The 21,244-nt window shown below is 45.0% G+C and overlaps 1 protein-coding gene across 8 annotated transcripts in view; it reads left to right on the top strand.

The window, feature by feature from the left end:
* TENM1 (teneurin transmembrane protein 1) overlaps positions 1-21,244 on the top strand; it is a 1,357,925-nt gene that overhangs the window by 875,599 nt on the left and 461,082 nt on the right. For all 8 annotated transcript variants that reach the window (XM_073547613.1, XM_073547619.1, XM_073547618.1 and 5 more), the window contains 2 exons: positions 3,812-3,913; positions 20,302-20,499. In XM_073547613.1, coding sequence (XP_073403714.1) covers positions 3,812-3,913; positions 20,302-20,499 — 300 coding nt within the window. The remainder of the gene's footprint in view (positions 1-3,811; positions 3,914-20,301; positions 20,500-21,244) is intronic.

Genomic DNA, 21,244 nt, shown 5'->3' with positions numbered 1-21,244 from the left:
CCAAGTGGCCATCCTGCTTTGTCCGAGTATCTGAAGGGACGTTTGTGTCCCTTTTGGAGTCAGTAGCAACTGCTTGATGTCGCCGTGGAGTGGTACCTAGCAGCTAGCTGCCGCACAAGTCTGACCTCAACACTAGAGATTCCACCAAACACCTAGGTAGCTGCTTAGTCATATCCTTCCAGGGTGAGTCCGGACTGTGGCACAGTGGGTCCATGAACCACGTGCGCCACCTAGGAGCGTAACACAAGCGTTTGCGATAACTAGCAATGAGTATTTTACAACGCTGTGGAGGAATTTCGGTCTACTCATCTTTGCAGAATTGTTGTAACTCAGCCATATTGTAGGGTTTTCAAGCATGAACCCTCTTTTAAGGTCATACAGTATCTCAGCATCTCAAGCAGACTAAGGTCAGGACTTTGACTAGGCCACTCCAAAGTCTTACTTTTGTTTTTCTTAAGCCATTAAGAGGTGGACTTGCTGGTGTGCTTTGTTTCATTGTCCTGCTGCATAAATCAAGTGTGCCTCAGCTTGAGGTCATGAACATACGGTCGGAAATTCTCTTTCAGGATTTTTTGGTAGACAGTAGAATTCATGGTTCCATTTACCACAACAAGTCTTCCTGGTCCTGAAGCAGCAAAACAGCCCCAGACCATCAAACTACCTCCACCACCACTGTATTTTATTGTTGGCCTGATGTTCCTTTTCTGAAATGCTGTGTTACTTCTACAACAGATTTAATAGGACATACACCTTCCAAAAAGTTCAAGTTTTATCATGTTAGTCCACAGAGTATTCTCTCAAAAGTCTTGGGGATCATTAAGATGTTTTCTGGCAAAATTGATATGAGCCTTTATGCTCTTATTGCTCAGCAGTGGTTTTCATCTTGGAACTCTGCCATTCATGCAATTTTTGCCAGTCTCTTTCTTATGGTGGAGTCATAATAATAATAATCTTTATTTATATAGCGCCAACATATTCCGCAGTGCTTTACAGTTGAACAGTTTCAAACACAACAGTCATAAGTAATAACGTTAACAATACAATAATTAAGGCGAAATAAGACGACCCTGCTCATGGGAGCTTACAATCTACACTGAGGTGGGGGCGATGCAAAACACAGGTTTGTATTTACAATGATGTATTTACAATGATGGTCCAGCCATCTTCAGGGGGTGGGGGATAGATGGAGATAGTGAATGGGCTACACACACACAAGCATAAAATGATTTTGATTACTGAATGTGATAGGCCGCTCTGAACAAATGTGTTTTGAGCGAGCACCTAAAACTATGCAAATTGTGGATGGTCCTAATATCTTGGGGTAGAGCATTAAAAAGGATTGGCGCAGCACGGAAGAAGTCTTGGAGTCGGGAGTGGGAGGTACGGATTAGGGCAGAGGTTAGTCAAAAGTCATTTGCAGAGCGCAGTGGTCGGTTAGGCCGATGGACAGAAATGAGGGAGGAGATGTAAGGGGGTACCGCACTGTGGATAGCTTTGTGGGTGAGAACAAGTACTTTGAATTGTATCCTGTAATGAATGGGCAGCCAGTGTAACGACTGGCGAAGAGCGGACGCATCCGAAAAACGATTAGCCAGGTGGACAACCCTGGCTGCTGCATTAAGGATGGACTGGAGAGGGGAGAGTCGAGTGAGGGGGAGGCCAATTAATAGAGCGTTACAGTAGTCCAGGCGGGAGTGGATCAGGGCGACAGTGAGGGGTTTTGTTGTTTCCATGGTGAGAAAAGGGCGGATTCTAGAGATGTTCTTTAGGTGTAAGCGGCACGAGCAGGCAAGAGATTGTATATGGGATGTGAAGGAGAGATTGGTGTCAAACATAACACCCAGACAGTGCGCCTGCGGCCGGGGTGTTATTGTGGTGCCACCCACGGAGAGGGAAATGTCAGATTTAGGGAGGTTAGTAGATGGCGGGAGCAGAAGTTCAGTTTTGGAGAGGTTGAGTTTCAGATAGAGAGCAGACATGATGTTGGAGACTGCAGACAGACAGTCAGTGGCATTCTGTAGTACAGCGGGGGTAAGGTCAGGGGATGATGTGTATAGTTGTGTGTCATCAGCATAAAGATGGTGCTGAAAGCCAAATCTGCTGATGGTCTGTCCAATTGGGGCTGTGTAGAGAGAGAAGAGAAGGGAGCCAAGGACTGAGCCCTGAGGTACCCCGACAGTGAGAGGAAGAGGAGATGAAGTGGAGCCAGAGAACACTGAAGGAGCGGTCAGAAAGATAGGAGGAGAACCAGGAGAGAGCAGTGTCCTTAATGCCTAGTGACTGGAGCCTAGAAAGTAGGAGAGGGTGGTCAACAGTGTCGAAAGCTGCAAAAAGGTCGAGAAGAATGAGCAGAGAGTGGTCACTGTTACGATCATGAACACTGACTTTCAGGCAAGTGAGGTCTGCAGTTCTTTGCATGTTGTTGTAGGGTCTTTTGTGACCTCTTGGATGAGTCATCGCTGCGCTCTTGGGGTAATTTTGATAGGCCAGTCACTCCTAGGAAGGTTCACCTCTGTTCAATGTTTTTGCCATTTGTGGATAATGACTCTCATTATGGTTCGCTGGAGTCCCAAAGCTTTAGAAATGGCTTTATAACCTGATTGATCTTAATTACTTTTAATTTGTTCCAAATTTTCTTTTGATTGTGGCATGATGTCTAGCTTTTGATGAGCTTTTGGTCTACTTTACTTTGTCAGGTAGATTCTATTTAAGTGATTTCTTGATTGAGAACAGGTGTGGCAATAATCAAGCCTGGGTATGGCTAGGAAATTTGAACTCTGCCTCCTAAAGATGTGAGAAACCACAGTTATTTTATGTTTTAAGAAGGGGCAATCACTTTTTCCACACAGGGCCCTGTAGGTTTGGATTTATTTTTCACTTAATAATAAAGGCATTAATTTAAAAACTTCATGTTGTGTCTCCTTGTGTTATCTTTGACTAATATTTAAATTTGTTTGGTGATCTGAAACATTTAAGAGTGACAAACTTGCAAAGGAATAGGAAATCAGGAAGGGGCAAACACCTTTTCACACAACTGTATACTTGCACAATATATTTACTGTGCTTGAACTTTTTACAATTCACCTGTAAAGTAGAAACTACTTATTTGTTAAGTTTTAGAAAGCATTAGTTATGTAGACGGAGGAGAAGCACATGTCTATGAGCTGTGGTTTTCAGCTCAGTATAAATGATGATATTGTCCACAGGATAATTTTGACAACAGCTTTACTTATGGATCATTTCAGGTAAATGTACAACTTGATGTATGAGGAATTAGTCGTATCCTCCAGTAAATCTAAATGATGTGTCACCACCATTTATTGTATATTCATCAAACTCAGTGTTTTCTTCATAAATTCTGCATCTGCTGGAGTCCGTCAAAGCTTGTGTCATGCCTGTGATATATTGGTGCCATTAAAATTTTTGAAGACTCCTACATACCAATTATCTTTTTTTTTTTTTACCATGTATTGAACCTGAGCAAGTGACATTGTAAGTGTATTAATCTCACACCCAGAACTCTATTTTAACATTTATTTATTCATTTTACATACTATGCTTCATAGTGAATCATATTTCTCTAATATCACTGATTTTATGAAAATTTTATTCATCTGAAAAAAAAATTCTATATGCTCAAATGCTTTAGGCTCTCGGCGTTTGAGAATAAAAGCTAGTATGATTATTTTTTACTGCAGAGGTACATTTGCAGCAATTTCCTTGCAATTGAGTCACTCATAGCACTTTACCTTTATAGCTGAATCCAAACTTTAACACAGTCTCTACTTTATGCCATTTTATTCACTCACAGAAATGATGGATGATTGCTCAACCAACTGTAATGGGAATGGAGAATGCATCTCTGGGCATTGTCACTGCTTCCCAGGATTTTTGGGACCAGATTGTTCTAGAGGTATGGATTCACAATTTTTTATTAGTTGCGTTTATTTGAATGTTTAATGTATATTGATAAAACTCAAGAATCCTTTTAATGTTCACCCTTATGCCATGTGCAGGACACAGAATGCACACTTTTTTGACATCCAAACATAGAGAAACATTACAAGATGGTACCAGAAAACTCTTTTTTTCGCTCATTGATTAAAGCATTAGTAGTCAAGTGTAAAACTGCGAGTCACGAACTTCTGACCAAAAGCAGTATACAAGTCCCTTCCTGCCCAACACCTGATTTTTAAAATCGAGGTTCTTATCAAGGAGTACCTGCTGAACAGTTTTCAAAGTTTGCAAATAAATGAATGTAGAGAATCATTTACAGTCAAATACATTGGGAGATGGTCAGCTCACTGATCAAATGATAGTTAATACAAAACCAAGGTCTCGTGCTCAGAAACTGAAGCTCCACTGTTATGAATGGGTCACCGAGGAGAAAGAAGCAAAACAAGCTAAGTCACAGAAAACCAGAGAGGTTGGTAACTATGCAGAATGCAGATCCCTGATCCTACCACACAACTAGCAGCAGCCGTGGAGCGTACCTACGATGTTCCTAGATGCTTCGTCACAGCCGGAGGACTAAGTAAGCGTGAAGCATGAAAAGGGGAAAACTAACTGCCCCAGAGCAGACCCCAAAGGAATAGATAGCCCCCATACATGTATTGACGGTGAAACAAGATGAAGGCACAAACACAGGCAGGAAAATAAGCTGAGCAAATGATGGGGCCCAAACTAACTAGAGAGGAAAGGAAAGGAAAGACACTGTCTGCAACCTGCAAAAAACCCTACAAAAATAATGTCCAACACTTCTGATAGCAAAATTAACCCTGAAGTCACTAGACTTCTCCCACTATATCAGCACGCTGAAATATTCTGAGACAGAGCAAAAAGAGACCAAACTAGTAAGGGACAGAAAGCAAATTGGCAAAATACTGATAAATAAGAGTGGAAATTCAGCACAGCCCCCAGCCGGAGGCTGGCTGACCACACCAAAAAACTGAATAGACCAACAAAATCAAGTGTGAACATTAGCAGAAAAACTTAGCTTTAGATGACTGGAACAGAGCTGAAAACCAAGAGCTGACAAGCCAGAAGGAATCACCAGCAACTGAATAGGGCGTCGGCTGTCTTAAATCCAATCTGAGACTCCCGAGGTCCAATCGTCATCCTCATTCTCAGGTGGCAGATCTCCACCGATCAAATCAGCCTCACTACCTCCTGTTACCACCAGAGGGAGTCTGGAAGGAGAACTCACAACTGATGAACCAGAGAATGAACTCACAACACTCCACCAATGTATCAATACGAACAATCCAGGAATGAAACCCTCTTTGAAAAAATATTGATTTATTAAAAATTGTACAAACACAAGAAATGAAAGAAAATCTACAGATGGGTTTTGGGATAAACTCTTTAATAGTTGTAACTAGAGTTGAGCGACTTTTGCTTTTTTAGGGTCGCGTTTCGTTTCGTGAAACCCGACTTTTCCAAAAGTCGGGTCGAGCAAGATCGTCCGATTATAGGGAAAAGTCGGGGTCGTCCCGAAACACGAAACCCAATGTAAGTCAATGGGGAATAAAAGTCGGCAGTGAGAGGAGGGCAGGAAACACACCTACAGTGCCCATTTGAATGCCAAAAGCATCAATTCTTCTTACTTAAGCTTGTCAACCTTACTTAACTTCATAATACAAGTTACGCACTGAAAAATGGGGGTTATTTGGCTAAATTTGTGGGGGGGGAGGGCTGGCTGCAGGTTTTCATGTGCCCTGGGCGAAAGAGCGCCCCTTTAACACATACCACAACTCATCATGCTCCGATACGGCAGAGAAATAGCGGTATAGTACAATGAAAAATACCTCACTTTTTACATCTCATGACGAGGCCCATCTATTTCTCCATACAAAATCATTGGTCCCATATAATGTTTGAAACAGTATATGATGAGCTCCACATAATGCTACAGTATATGTTGGTCCCCATGGATGAAGCTCCACTGTCTTATGGGCCCAAATAATGCTCCAAACATAATGGGCCCCATTTCTACTGCTCTAGTGTATAATGGGCCCTGTAAATGCTGCTCCAGTGTCTGATGTCCACCTTTGGAATGTTCCAGTGTATGGTGGGCCCCATCTATCATTCTCCAGAGTATAGTGCTCCCCAAAAATTGCTGTCCCAACATAGAAAACAATCAAATAAGTCTCCTCGCTAGGGAATCCCTGTACTTGTCTGGACAGGTGCTGTAGCTTGCTTAACAGCTCGCCAGCCGTTCTCACGCCCAGTATGGATTGCACGTGATTGCACAAAGGTTAGAAAGGGTACCGTATCCCTGGATAACATGTATGGATAGCGTACACATTCAAAATATATGTCTATACAGCATGAGGCAGGCTCAGACGGTGTTAGGCCCAGTATGGATTGCACGTCATTGCACAAAGGTTAGAAGGGGTACCGTATCCCCGGATAACATGTATGGATAGCGTACACATTCAAAATATATGTCTATACAGCATGAGGCAGGCTCAGACGGTGTTAGGCCCAGTATGGATTGCACGTCATTGCACAAAGGTTAGAAGGGGTACCGTATCCCCGGATAACATGTATGGATAGTGTACACATTCAAAATATATGTCTATACAGCATGAGGCAGGCTCAGATGGTGTTAGGCCCAGTATGGATTGCACGTCATTGCACAAAGGTTAGAAGGGGTACCGTATCCCCGGATAACATGTATGGATAGCGTACACATTCAAAATATATGTCTATACAGCATGAGGCAGGCTCAGACGGTGTTAGGCCCAGTATGGATTGCACGTCATTGCACAAAGGTTAGAAAGGGTACCGTATCCCTGGATAACATGTATGGATAGCGTACACATTCAAAATATATGTCTATACAGCATGAGGCAGGCTCAGACGGTGTTAGGCCCAGTATGGATTGCACGTCATTGCACAAAGGTTAGAAGGGGTACCGTATCCCCGGATAACATGTATGGATAGCGTACACATTCAAAATATATGTCTATACAGCATGAGGCAGGCTCAGACGGTGTTAGGCCCAGTATGGATTGCACGTCATTGCACAAAGGTTAGAAAGGGTACCGTATCCCTGGATAACATGTATGGATAGCGTACACATTCAAAATATATGTCTATACAGCATGAGGCAGGCTCAGACGGTGTTAGGCCCAGTATGGATTGCACGTCATTGCACAAAGGTTAGAAAGGGTACCGTATCCCTGGATAACATGTATGGATAGCGTACACATTCAAAATATATGTCTATACAGCATGAGGCAGGCTCAGATGGTGTTAGGCCCAGTATGGATTGCACGTCATTGCACAAAGGTTAGAAGGGGTACCGTATCCCCGGATAACATGTATGGATAGCGTACACATTCAAAATATATGTCTATACAGCATGAGGCAGGCTCAGACGGTGTTAGGCCCAGTATGGATTGCACGTCATTGCACAAAGGTTAGAAGGGGTACCGTATCCCCGGATAACATGTATGGATAGCGTACACATTCAAAATATATGTCTATACAGCATGAGGCAGGCTCAGACGGTGTTAGGCCCAGTATGGATTGCACGTCATTGCACAAAGGTTAGAAAGGGTACCGTATCCCCGGATAACATGTATGGATAGCGTACACATTCAAAATATATGTCTATACAGCATGAGGCAGGCTCAGACAGTGTTAGGCCCAGTATGGATTGCACGTCATTGCACAAAGGTTAGAAAGGGTACCGTATCCCCGGATAACATGTATGGATAGCGTACACATTCAAAATATATGTCTATACAGCATGAGGCAGGCTCAGACGGTGTTAGGCCCAGTATGGATTGCACGTCATTGCACAAAGGTTAGAAGGGGTACCGTATCCCCGGATAACATGTATGGATAGCGTACACATTCAAAATATATGTCTCAGGAGGCAGGCTCAGACGGTGTCAGGCACAGTATGGATTTGACGGCCCAGATTACACAGCGGAGGAGCAGGGAGAGGTAAAGATTGCAAATGCTGGGGCCCTGGCCAAGCAAGGGGGGCCCACTCGTGGGCGTCGGTACTGGCACTGGGCCCCTCATAGTACAGCGGTGTGTCTGACGGCGGGTGTGCACCACCGCCGTCAGAGACACTTGATTGCACTATGAGGGACCCTGTGCCAGTGCCCGCGCCCAAGAGTCGGCCTACCCACCTGTCCAGGGCAACGGCACTCGCACGGTGTCGTGCGCTAGGTGGTGACCCCGGCCATGGGGGGGAGGCAGCACAGTTAGGGAGTTTTAGAAAGTGGCATATGTTGATGTTGGACATTCAACTGATGCAAAAGGTGAAATAGGTGAAGTACCAGGAAGAGGTGGACCAAAGCAAGCCATTTTTCTGTCACCCTATGTGTCATCAGGGGAAGGTGGGACAAAATCCTTGGAAACCCATGCGTGGTTCATTTTAATGAAGGTTAGATCATCCACATTTTGGGTTGACAGACGGGTCCTTTTTTCTGTCAGGATTGATCCAGCTGCACTGAAGACTCTTTCCGATAGCACACTTGCAGCTGGGCAAGCGAGCTCCTGTAAGGCATATTGGGCCAATTCAGGCCAGGTGTCCAGTTTAGCGGCCCAATAGTCAAAGGGGAATGACCTGTGTGGGAGAACATCGATATGGGAGGAAAAGTAGTTTGTAACCATAGTTGACAACTGCTGTCTCCTGTCACTTTCCATCGATGCAGTATTACCAGTTGTGTGAGCGGTATTTGAAAAATCAGTCCACAACATTGTCATGAAACCCCTGTCTCCAACGCCACTTCTGCTGTGTGCACCACGAACACCTCTGCCAAGCTGCCCCCGGCCCGTACGGCTCGTGTGAGAACCATCACCGCTGCTGTGTGCTGGGAATGCCTCAAGCAACCGATTTACCAGAGTTGCTTGTTTATTAGCCAATATTAGGTCAAGGTTCTCCTGTGGCATGATGTTTTGTAATTTGCCTTTATAGCGTGGATCCAGGATGCTGGCCAACCAGTAGTCGTCATCGTTCATCATTTTGGCAATGCGGGGGTCCCTTTTTAGGATCCGCAAGGCATAATCTGACATGTGGGCCAATGTTCCCGGTGTCAATGATACACTGCGAGTGCTGGGTGGAGGAGCACTTTCTGGCAAATCCACATCCCTCCAGTCACGCACAAACCCTGTACCAGACCTTGCCACGCCAACATTTTCACTTGCCCCACGAGATGCATCCTCCTCCCCTAAGTAATCATCCCCATCATCCTCCTCCTCCTCCTCTTCTTCCTCCACCTCGTCCAGGAGAGGTCCCTGAGCAGACAATGGCTGAATGTCATCAAGGATTCCCTCCTCCTCTTCCTCCTCATCAACATTGGCTGCAGACGCCTGCTCCTTAAGGTGCGTCAAAGTTTGTATGAGCAGACGCATAAGTGGGATGCTCATGCTTAGGATGGCGTCGTCTGCGCTTACCAGCCGTGTGCATTCCTCAAAACACTGAAGGACTTTACAAAGGTCTTTCAGCTTCGACCACTGCACGCCTGTCAACTCCATGTCTGCTCTCAAAGTGCCTGGCCGTGTATCCTCCCACAAATGCATTATGGCCTGCCTCTGCTCGCACAGCCGCTCCACCATGTGCAGGGTGGAGTTCCACCTTGTTGCAATGTCGATAATGAGGCGGTGGTTGGGAAGGTGGAGCAATCGCTGCAGCTTCTGCATACGAACGGAGTGTACAGGCGACCGGCGGATGTGCGCGCACAGTCTTCGCACCTTCTGGAGCAGGGCTGTTAACTCCGGATAATTTTTGAGGAAGCACTGCACCACCAGGTTCAAGGTGTGAGCCAAGCAAGGTATGTGGCTGAGTTTTGAAAGGGCTATGGCTGCCACAAAATTACGGCCGTTATCACTAACTACCTTGCCTGCCTCAAGATGTACACTGCCCAGCCATGACTCAGTTTGTCGCTTCAAGTACTCGGCCAGCACCTCGGCGGTGTGTCTGTCGCCCAAACACATCATCTGCAACACAGCCTGCTGACGCTTTCCACTAGCTGCTCGATAGGGGGACACATCGTGTGCAACAGTGGCAGCTGCAGATGGAGTGCTCGTACGACTGCGCTCTGTGGACGAGCTGTCGCTTCTGGAGGAGGAGGAGGAGGGTCGAACGCCTACAGCCAACTGTTTCCTATACCGTGGGCTAGGCAGCACTGTCCCACCACCGCTGTCCCCTGTGGACCCTGCATCCACCACATTAACCCAGTGCGCAGTGATGGACACGTAACGGCCCTGGCCATGCCGACTGGACCATGCATCAGTTGTGAGGTGCACCTTTCCGCTCACTGACTGCTTGAGTGCATGGACAATGCGGTCTTTCACATGATGGTGGAGGGCTGGGATGGCTTTGCGAGAGAAGAAGTGGCGACTGGGTAGGTCATAGCGTGGTACTGCATAGGCCATGAGTTCGCGGAAAGCTGTGCTTTCCACCAACCGAAAGGGCATCATCTCAAACGAGATTAGTTTGGCAATGTGGGCGTTCAAACCCAGTGTACGCGGATGAGAGACTGAGTACTTTCTTGACCTACTCATAGTGTCTGGGAGGGTGAGCTGGACTTGAGAGCTGCATATGGTGGAAGTAGCGGTGGACAGGGCGGACTGAGAGAGGGTTGATGATGGTGATGGAGTTGGTGTTCTTTCTGATGGCCTAGAATCAGTCTTTCGTTGATATAACAGTGGGATTCCCTGACTGCTGTGGCCTTGCAACGACACCTCAACATTTGCTGCTGTGCTAACCGGTGGGCTTACAGTGGGGGAAACAATGTAGCGTTGCTGACTACCTTCGTTGTGATCAGTTGCACATGTGGCACTTGAGGTTTGGTGTTGTGTCCACGCTTGCAAGTGCATGCTGGTTAAATGTCTAAGCATGCAACTGGTATTCAAATTTTTCAGATTTTTCCCTCGGCTAAAGGTCTTTGCGCACTTCTTACAGATAACCTTGGCCTGATCATGAGGATTTTGTTAAAAAAAGTGCCACACTGCACTCTTCCTACTTTGGCAGACATTTTGCAGCCTAGCACGCTGTGATCTTTTGACCCTCTGGACAAGCTGTCCAGCAACTCTTTTGATGTTTGGAACCTGTCTTTGGAGTGCTCCGGGCCTGCCAGATAACAGCTGTTGCGATGTCGATGTCTGCTGTGGATGCTCCTCATCTGAGCTATTGGAAGCAGCACCCTCTTCCCCCAATGGATGCCAATCTGGGTCAACAACTGGGTCATCCATCACCTCCTCTTCTATGTCATGTGCACCTTTCTCTGTGTCACCGTGTATGGTGGTATAGTGTGCGGGAAGGGGCACCTGAGTCTCATCAGGGTCAAAATCTGGCTCTGTACACTGCGAGGACAATGTAGTGCTCTGAGTGAATGTACCAGCAGAAGCATCCATCAGCGGCTGTGCATCAGTGCACTCCATGTCAGATTCATCTTGGCCTGGGTAATTCACCATTTGACTTGATAATCCAGGCATGGTATGTGAAAACAGCTCCATGGAGTAATCAGTAGTATGGCCTTCGTCATCCTTCAATCTTGGTTGGGGTGAAGGACACAAGGAAAGGTGTGGTTCATGAACATGAGCCTCCAATGACGACTCAGTGCTTTTACTTTTTACAACTGAAGAAGAGGAGGCGATAGAGCTGGAGGCTGAGTCAGCAATGTAAGACAAAACTTTTTCCTGATGCTCTGCCTTTAAAAGCGGTTTGCCAACTCCTAGAAAACTAAGCGTTCGAGGCCTTATGTAGCCAGACGATGACGCAGGGTCAGCACCTCCTGCATTCGGTCCTATTTTGCTCTTGCCACTACCATCAGATCCACCACCAACACCATCATTACCAGCTGCCAACCCCCGCCCAATTCCACGGCCTCTTCCACCAGCCTTCCTCATTTTTGGTAGAAATGTAGACAAAATCCAACAAACTATATAGTAATGTAAAACAAGGTACAAGGTGTCTATAGGACAGGGGAGTTTTAGAATTTCTGCACACACTTGTGGACAGTGGACACTTGTGGATTGTGTGCGGCCCACTGATATCTGAGCGCTATGTGACACGCTCGATGGCACAGCTGCCTGTGACCAAAGTGACGAGAGGATAATGGAGATTTTGAATCTCTGCGTACACTTGTGGACAGTGGACACTTGTGGATTGTGTGCGGCCCACTGATATCTGAGCGCTATGTGACACGCTCGATGGCACAGCTGCCTGTGACCAAAGTGACGAGAGGATAATGGAGATTTTGAATCTCTGCGTACACTTTTGGACAGTGGACACTTGTGGATTGTGTGCGGCCCACTGATATCTGAGCGCTATGTGACACACTCGATGGCACAGCTGCCTGTGACCAAAGTGACGAGAGGATAATGGAGATTTTGAATCTCTGCGTACACTTGTGGACAGTGGACACTTGTGGATTGTGTGCGGCCCACTGATATCTGAGCGCTATGTGACACGCTCGATGGCACAGCTGCCTGTGACCAAAGTGACGAGAGGATAATGGAGGTTTTGAATCTCTGCGTACACTTTTGGACACTGGACACTTGTGGATTGTGTGCGGCCCACTGATATCTGAGCGCTATGTGACACGCTCGATGGCACAGCTGCCTGTGACCAAAGTGACGAGAGGATAATGGAGATTTTGAATCTCTGCGTACACTTTTGGACAGTGGACACTTGTGGATTGTGTGCGGCCCACTGATATCTGAGCGCTATGTGACACGCTCGATGGCACAGCTGCCTGTGACCAAAGTGACGAGAGGATAATGGAGATTTTGAATCTCTGCGTACACTTGTGGACAGTGGACACTTGTGGATTGTGTGCGGCCCACTGATATCTGAGCGCTATGTGACACGCTCGATGGCACAGCTGCCTGTGACCAAAGTGACGAGAGGATAATGGAGATTTTGAATCTCTGCGTACACTTTTGGACACTGGACACTTGTGGATTGTGTGCGGCCCACTGATATCTGAGCGCTATGTGACACGCTCGATGGCACAGCTGCCTGTGACCAAAGTGACGAGAGGATAATGGAGATTTTGAATCTCTGCGTACACTTTTGGACACTGGACACTTGTGGATTGTGTGCGGCCCACTGATATCTGAGCGCTATGTGACAGGCTCGATGGCACAGCTGCCTGTGACCAAAGTGACGAGAGGATAATGTAGATTTTGAATCTCTGCGTACACTTTTGGACACTGGACACTTGTGGATTGTGTGCGGCCCACTGATATCTGAGCGCTATGTGACACGCTCGATGGCACAGCTGCCTGTGACCAAAGTGACGAGAGGATAATGTAGATTTTGAATCTCTGCGTACACTTTTGGACACTGGACACTTGTGGATTGTGTGCGGCCCACTGATATCTGAGCGCTATGTGACACGCTCGATGGCACAGCTGCCTGTGACCAAAGTGACGAGAGGATAATGGAGATTTTGAATCTCTGCGTACACTTTTGGACACTGGACACTTGTGGATTGTGTGCGGCCCACTGATATCTGAGCGCTATGTGACACGCTCGATGGCACAGCTGCCTGTGACCAAAGTGACGAGAGGATAATGGAGATTTTGAATCTCTGCGTACACTTTTGGACAGTGGACACTTGTGGATTGTGTGCGGCCCACTGATATCTGAGCGCTATGTGACACGCTCGATGGCACAGCTGCCTGTGACCAAAGTGACGAGAGGATAATGGAGATTTTGAATCGCTGCGTACACTTGTGGACAGTGGACACTTGTGGATTGTGTGCGGCCCACTGATATCTGAGCGCTATGTGACACGCTCGATGGCACAGCTGTCTGTGACCAAAGTGACGAGAGGATAAGGGAGATTGGATTGCTTTTAAAAAAGCAGTTTGCGGAGCAGTGGGTAAACAGCAATGCCAGTGTGTCAGGAAGCCTTAAAAGGCAGCCCAACAACCAACACCACTGATACACCACAATATAGCCTCCCCTTGCACTGCACACACAGTGACTTGTGTGTTGTGCAGGCCAAATCGCTAGCAGCAGAAGCAGTTTTTTTGTCTTCTTCCCTGCCTAACGATCTCCCTACAGAATCAGCAGCAACCTCTCCCTATACTAAGATCGGCAGAAGTAAGATGGCGGTCGGCGTGCACGCCCTTTTATACCCCCTGTGACGCCCACCAAAGCAAGCCAATCACTTGCATGCCCTTCTGAAAGATGGTGGTGACCCGTGCCTATGTCATCACGTTGCCCACAGTGTCCGTGGATCCTGATTGGCTGAAAAAGAGCGCAAAACAAACTTTTGAAACGCGACTTTGGCGCGTAAGTCGCCGACCTCGTGGCTGACCTCATCCTAGGGTCGGGTTTCGTTTCATGAAACCCGACTTTGCCAAAAGTCGGCGACTTTTGAATTTTTTCGACCCGTTTCGCTCAACTCTAGTTGTAACAATTAAGGAGTTGATCTGAAATGCGTCTACTGTCAGTATCTTAATAGTTGTGTTCCTAAGATTTTAATGTCAGACTTAAGCTATATTTCCTTTTATCCAAGTTGATTTTGGTGTTGAATTATATCTTCTCATTTATTCCATATCCTCCTGAAAGCGAATTATTTTGGCAGTAAAGCCTATGCATATATCTGCCTCCTAAGCAAATAACAATAAACCTTAATTCATGGGATACATTTCCATCCAAAATATATAGCCATACATTAGTGATTAAGAAACCCTCCAATCAAAACTGAAAATTTGATAATACATACTGCTTGTATAGCCAATACTTTTGGATCCTCTGTTCTGGAATATTAAGGTTTGCACATATGGCATCTTTTTCAGGCGGGTGCACTCTGAAACTCACCTGAAAAAGCACATAAGAATGGTGAAAATAATGAATATCAGCACTGAAATGTCAAAACGACCTGCTGTCTTTTTAAACTTCTTTTAACTTCTTCAATCTTTGAAAGCGAAATGAAATTACCTGACCATTCTTCGAGTAACTTCCGATCAGAAGCCATTCACAACTTCAAATATACCATTAGAAAAAAATACATCTGTGGCAAAGTCGCAAAAACAGTCAAAGAGATATCAAAGAACATGCTTCAGGAAAAACACTGCTTGCATTTTCCTAAAGCATCTTCCGCTGCCAAAACTCAGTGAATATGCACAGACCCTAGTTTTCTTCTGGCTTCTTCCCCAAACGTGTCATGGCTTACGAAATCCCGAAGTACTGCAAAGATTATGTAATAATGGCAAATGTCTCCAAAATTGTCACAGATATTGACTCTATAGAATATCTTTAAATCAGGACCTGATGCGAAAATGTGGGGCTCTCCTGTGGGTACTGTTATGGGGAGGAATGACTCTACAAGCAGTCCCTGGGACTAATTTAAGGAAATCAGGTAATAGAGTCATAGCGACACACCAGGACCCGTATGAGCCTACACCTAGGAAAATGTAGACAGTGCAAACTTCTCCCTGTTCCTGTTGCTGGGAAGAAATTGCTAACTATACCTGTGGAAAAGAAGCCGGTGTATTGTATGATGGGTGATGAAGAATGCATAACTTGTTAAGGTACTGTCACACCTAGCGATGCACCAGCGATCCCGACCAGCGATATGACGCGGTCAGGATCGCTGGTGCATCGCAAAGTGGTCGCTAGTGAGCTGCCACACAGGCAGATCTCACCAGCAACATCGCAGGGGTCGGGGGTTGTTACTTACCTGTCAGACGAGGCGATCCTGACGTCCTCCCTCCCGCATCCACGCGTCGCTCGTCTCCACAGCAGGAAGCCCAGCAGGAAGCTGACGACGAGAAATGGTCCAGGACGTTCTCGCGCGATCAGCAACAACCAGCGGGGGAGTGGTCGGAGGTAAGTATCAGACATAGCGATATCGCTAGCAATATCGCTATAACGTCACAAAAACCAGTAACGTTATAGCGATATTGCTAGCGATATCGCTTAGTGTGACAGGCCCTTTACTCCCTGTTCACCAGTTTGACCATGCATAAAAAGGACATTGTTTGTTAGAAATGGTCTGGCTTCCTGATTGAAACAGGTAAAGGGAGCAATACTGCACTAAGTACAGTATATAACAATAGCTGGTGGAGGCAGCAGATTCAGGAGTAATGTCGCACATGCACAGCCACAGCACAACATTTTCTGTAACTGGCTTGGGCGTGGAAGAGGCGGTCCACTCACACAACTACCACTGGGGGCCAGCTTAGACTCCCACATGCCAAACAATATATTTATAGGGAATTTAGATTGTGAGTGAGTAATAATGGGAACAGTGATGATAATGTCTGTAAGGCGCTAAGAAAGGTATACTTATACAATCATACAATGCAAAACTATTTAATGCTAAAATTATATATTCATATTAGTGCTATTGAGGGTACACATAACAGTGCCTAAATATTATTTAGAATAGGACTATCAGTCAGAGTTTATTAAGCTTAAAGAATCATTGTGTATGTTTAGCTAATGAAGTATGCCCCCTGCAGGACCCATGGGAATTACGTTCCAGTTGAGCAACTATCAGGTTAAAACTTTTTAAAGCATATTCTATCATTGACTTTCTCAAGACATTAAGCGTCTTACATGAGCTCCTTCTTCCTGTAAGGAAAATAACCCTGTGGTGAGCCACAACTCATTTGGCACTGTATTTAAAGGGAGTGAAGTCATTTTCATTATACCTTAGTGATGGTACAGGTTAATCCTATTGATTCCACTACTGATATATGATGATTTATTTAGCAGCATTAAGAAGTCAATTAACAAAATCCAGATAGAAATGATAAATATTTGAAGGTCCTTTAGGAATTGCTTCTACTACCACCATACATTATAAGGTTACCAGAGAACTCCAAGTACAGTAAGAAAAATCAATTATGTTAATAGAAAAAAAGTGCTCTGAATATAAATCCCACTAATTACTCTAATTGCCTGGTGTCATCTTAGGTTAGAACACTGCCTTGTGGCAGACAGTAGGTTAATGATGTTGCTGTGTTAGTAAATTCATTGCCAAAGGCTGAAGATGTGCCCTTTGTTGTAAGTAATGTCTACATGTGACATAGAAACATTCAAGTGCAGATTGTTGAGTCTGTGAAACAGGTGGGAGAGGAATATATACACTAGATATTATAGCTGGGTTACCAAAAAAAAATCCTCACTAACAAGCCCTAAAACTTAGCTTTTGTTATTTACTAAAATTGCAGGTTGAATGGACCATTATATTAGCCAGATGTTGTCCCATTTCCTGATGAAGCCGCATCTCCGGTGAAATGTTTTAAGGGAATGTGTGCTTTAGTACAACTGTCCTATCTGGTGAACAGAGCTGACACCACGGGATGTCATCAATTGATACTTTAAGGAACCCGGCATTATGTGCTGGGGGACCATGACTAGCCAGCAGGTGAAAGGGTTAAGTTTGCCTTTGCTTGAAGATTTGTGGGTTTGGAGAAGTTTTTTGCTTGAGTATAATGGTTGTAATTGTTTCCAGGGTACATAAAAGTCTTGCCAGGAATTGTCGCTTTTTTCGGATGCAGCGGGTTCTGTGGGTTTTGGAGTTATTTTTCGTAATCAATGGTGCGCAGAAAGATGGCCAAGTAGTTGGGTGAGGAATGAGTGGACAAAAATTTGACACTTTTGGAGTTTTTCCCATTGGTAGAGGTTCTGGGTATTTGGGGTGACCAGCTGCGGAATGCTCGTATTTGTTTTTGGACGGATAATGAAAGTGTGGTTCACGTGGTAAATCACTTGTCCTCTTCTTCTATTCAAGTCAAAAAGCTTATTCGTTTCCTTGTTTTGGAATGCCTGCGTTTGAACATTTGGCTCCGAGCTAGGCAAATTCCGGGTATAGAAAATGATATGGCTGATTCATTGTCACGTTTCAATTTTCAGAAGTTTCGAGAGCTGGCTCTAGACGCCGATCAGAAGGGAATGCGATGCCCAGACCACATTTGGAAAATCCTGGAAACATCTTAATGCCGCTGGTCAGGGCGTCAGTAGCCCCATCGACATGGAACTCATATGGAGGGAATGGTGGGAGTGTGTGGGAGACTTACCGGTGGGTTCGTCTGGTCAGGCCAGACTGAAAGTGACTATTTTATATGTGCAACGCCTGCACGATGAGGGTTTTTCATCAACGCTAGCCAGAAACAGGCTTTCAGGTTTGGCTTTTCACTTCAAACTGAGGGATTGGGAGTATGTCACAAAATCTTTCATTTTGCGCCAAGCTTTGAAAGGTTGGGAAAAAACCAAGGCACAAGAGAGTTTGAGGCGTCCCATTTCTTTTTCCCTGTTGGCAAGAATTATTGAAGGCACAAAAGCAGTTTGCAATTCCGTTTTTGAGTCCATTCTTTTTTCTGCGGCTTTTGGGATTGCATTTTTTGGGGCTTTGTGAGTCAGCAAGCTGGTGGCACCGTCGGGACGGACAATGGGGGGTTTGCATTACAACGATGTGTCGTGGTGTAAGGGGGTTATACGTATTCGCATTCGTAGGTCAAAAACTAATACCATGGGCAAGGGCTTATGATTTTCATTGTTTTCAATTCAGGGCCCAGTTTGTCCTGTCGATTTGGTTTTGAAGTACTGGTTTATAAGACCGGGCAGCCCATTGTTTCTTTGTTTCATCATTTCTTTGGGTTTGTCTCTGGGTGATTTTGGTTTGCATTCGTTTAGAATCGGGGCAGCGACTGAAGCAGCGTGAGCGGGCTTCAGAGAAGAGGAGATTGTGAAGACAGGCTGGTGGCGTTCTGATTGTTTTTTCTGGTATATTAAGCCGGAATTGTTAATTCTTTAATAACCTTTGTATTTATTCCAATCGTTTTTCTTTTAGGTCAGTCAAGACCCAGTATCTGGATATTGGGACATTCGTACATCCTGTATGCAGAGAGGAGGGCTGAGTTGCTTCCTGGTGGGACATTGTTGGGGTTTTACAATCTGGAGGTGAATTGTAGGGGCATTAGAGGATTGAGATGGTCACAGGTTTTACTGGAGGTGGTTCAAATAGCCAGAATTGCTGCGCCTCCGGTTATTCTAGTATTACATGCGGGAGGAAATGATTTGGGGGTCTATTCAATTGACTGAACTTCTTACGTTAATGAGTGCTGATTTGGATAAGTTTCCGGGTTTATTTTATCGATCGGTAGTAGTTTGGTCGGAGATCATTCCCAGAATGGTGTGGCGTGGAGCGTAAGATGGGACAGGAATTGAAAGAACACGAAGACTAGTAAATCAGCGTAGTTCTCGTTTCATGCATTTCAAAGGGGGTATTATAGTAAGGCACAGGCAGTTAGAAGGAAACAATGCTAGGTCTTTGCTTCCAGATGGTGTACATTTAACTGATTTGGGGTTGGATATTTTCCTTTCAGGATTGCAGGATGCGATTGAAGAGGCAATTTTTTCTTTAGGTGGGGGGGGTCGTAGCTTCCTGAGGGGTTCGCTACTCCATGGTGGAAGAACAAGGCTGGGTAACATGTGCCGGAAGTCCGGTGGCATATCCCCACAAGTTTACAATTGGTTAACATGGAGAGCTGCGACCTTACCCCTCCAACGTTTGGGTGTTAATATAAAAGAGGAGCCTGGTTTATAATGAATTACTCCCAAATAAAGTTATAAATTAAATATTGGTGTTGGGTGTTTTCTTTGCGTCGGGGGAAAAAAGGAAGGGCAAGTTTATGAGGTATGGACAGTCTAGGTAATTGCCTGTATACTACGGTATATCATAATTATTTAGACAGTATAGAGACAAATTGTTTTACGTATAATGGTCTATTCACCCCGCTGTTCTAATCTTAAAAGCTAAGTTTTAGGGCTTGTTAGTAACATAAAAAACAGTCACAAAGTCAAAATCATACATTCATAAAAATGCTGACTATGTATGATATTTTTAATTGTTTTATTGATTCATATTCACACTTTAATAAATTTTCAGTGTGTATGTGATTTTATGGAGGAATATGTTGTTGCTCCATGTGTGTATTGATCAGGTAGATAGAAGAACACATTAAAAACCAAGGTGCTCACCTAATTATGCTGTGCTGACCATGCATAATTCTGGGTTAGGCGTGTAAGCTTCCCCAACTGCTGCTGCTCCGACTGCAGGCTGATGCTGCTCATCTCACGGACAGGAAGCGGTAAGGTGAGGGTGCCACACAAGGAAGATGGGCCGAGAAGTCGGGTCCAGGTACAAGATCTCTTTAAGATGGTCCGTCCTCCACCAGATATAACTGTACATTGAACATTGGCGCTAACCTTACACTGGCTTATGAGGCTCTATTGTGAATTTAGCCACTAATACAATAATTTGCTATTTAACTTTGTGTTGACTTGTTTTCTCTTTTTTCTAGATTCATGTCCAGTACTCTGCAGCGGTAATGGTGAATATGAAAAGGGCCATTGTGTATGCAGGAGTGGATGGAAGGGAGCAGAATGTGATGTTCCAGAGGAGCAATGCATAGACCCAACCTGCTCAGGAGGTCATGGGACCTGTATTATGGGGGTCTGTATCTGTGTTCCGGGATACAAAGGAGAGATCTGTGAAGAAGGTTGGTGGTGGAATTTATATATCCTGCATAAAAATACAGGAAAATGAATACAGCATTGCATAAAAAGTACTGTACCTTTCTAATGATTTCTGTTGTGTGCCATTGTCGAGCTCTCAGTAGCTATCCAGGAATGTCAACTGTTGGTATCTTTATTCTGGTTGTCATAACAACACAAATCTCATCTACAACAGCGTTACACTGGATTACATTTGCAGTAACAATAGAAAATGTGCTTAATATACTTAAAACATGTAATGCCATGAAGTCTGTGTGGGTGTGCTGGAGTCAGAAGCTTCAGACACCTCTTCATGAATTTGGAGCTCTGACGGGCGGTGTGAGCCTCTGTGCACTATGGCAGAATTCTCACTTCAGTCAGTGACTGGAGTGAGATTTCTGGTATAGGGAACCCACAGTTTGTCATGAGTTAGATGAGCTGTGGCGTCCTACTGTAGCTCCACCCGGTTTGTCGGAGATGGAACAAAATGAAATGAAAACACGAAAAGTCACAAAATGTAGGTGCAACACCAAGTTGCATCTACATTTTGCAACTTTTCAAAGCTTTTATGCCCGAATTCTTGCATGAAAGCTTTAATTAATCTGGCACTATGTGTGTTTTAGTATCTTTACAGATAGTAGAAAAGCAATCATGCTAAAGCTGAATCCCATGTCTCTGGCACCGTGGCTTAGGGTAGGTTTACACTAACCCATTAATGGGGACAAGTATTTCTATGAATAATGATTTACT

Source organism: Dendrobates tinctorius, unplaced genomic scaffold, assembly GCF_039654945.1.
Source record: "Dendrobates tinctorius isolate UK_male_01 unplaced genomic scaffold, ASM3965494v1 ptg000154l, whole genome shotgun sequence".
Classification (NCBI taxonomy): domain Eukaryota; kingdom Metazoa; phylum Chordata; class Amphibia; order Anura; family Dendrobatidae; genus Dendrobates; species Dendrobates tinctorius.
Note: the sequence above shows the minus strand (reverse complement) of the source record. Positions and strands in the feature narration are given on the sequence as shown.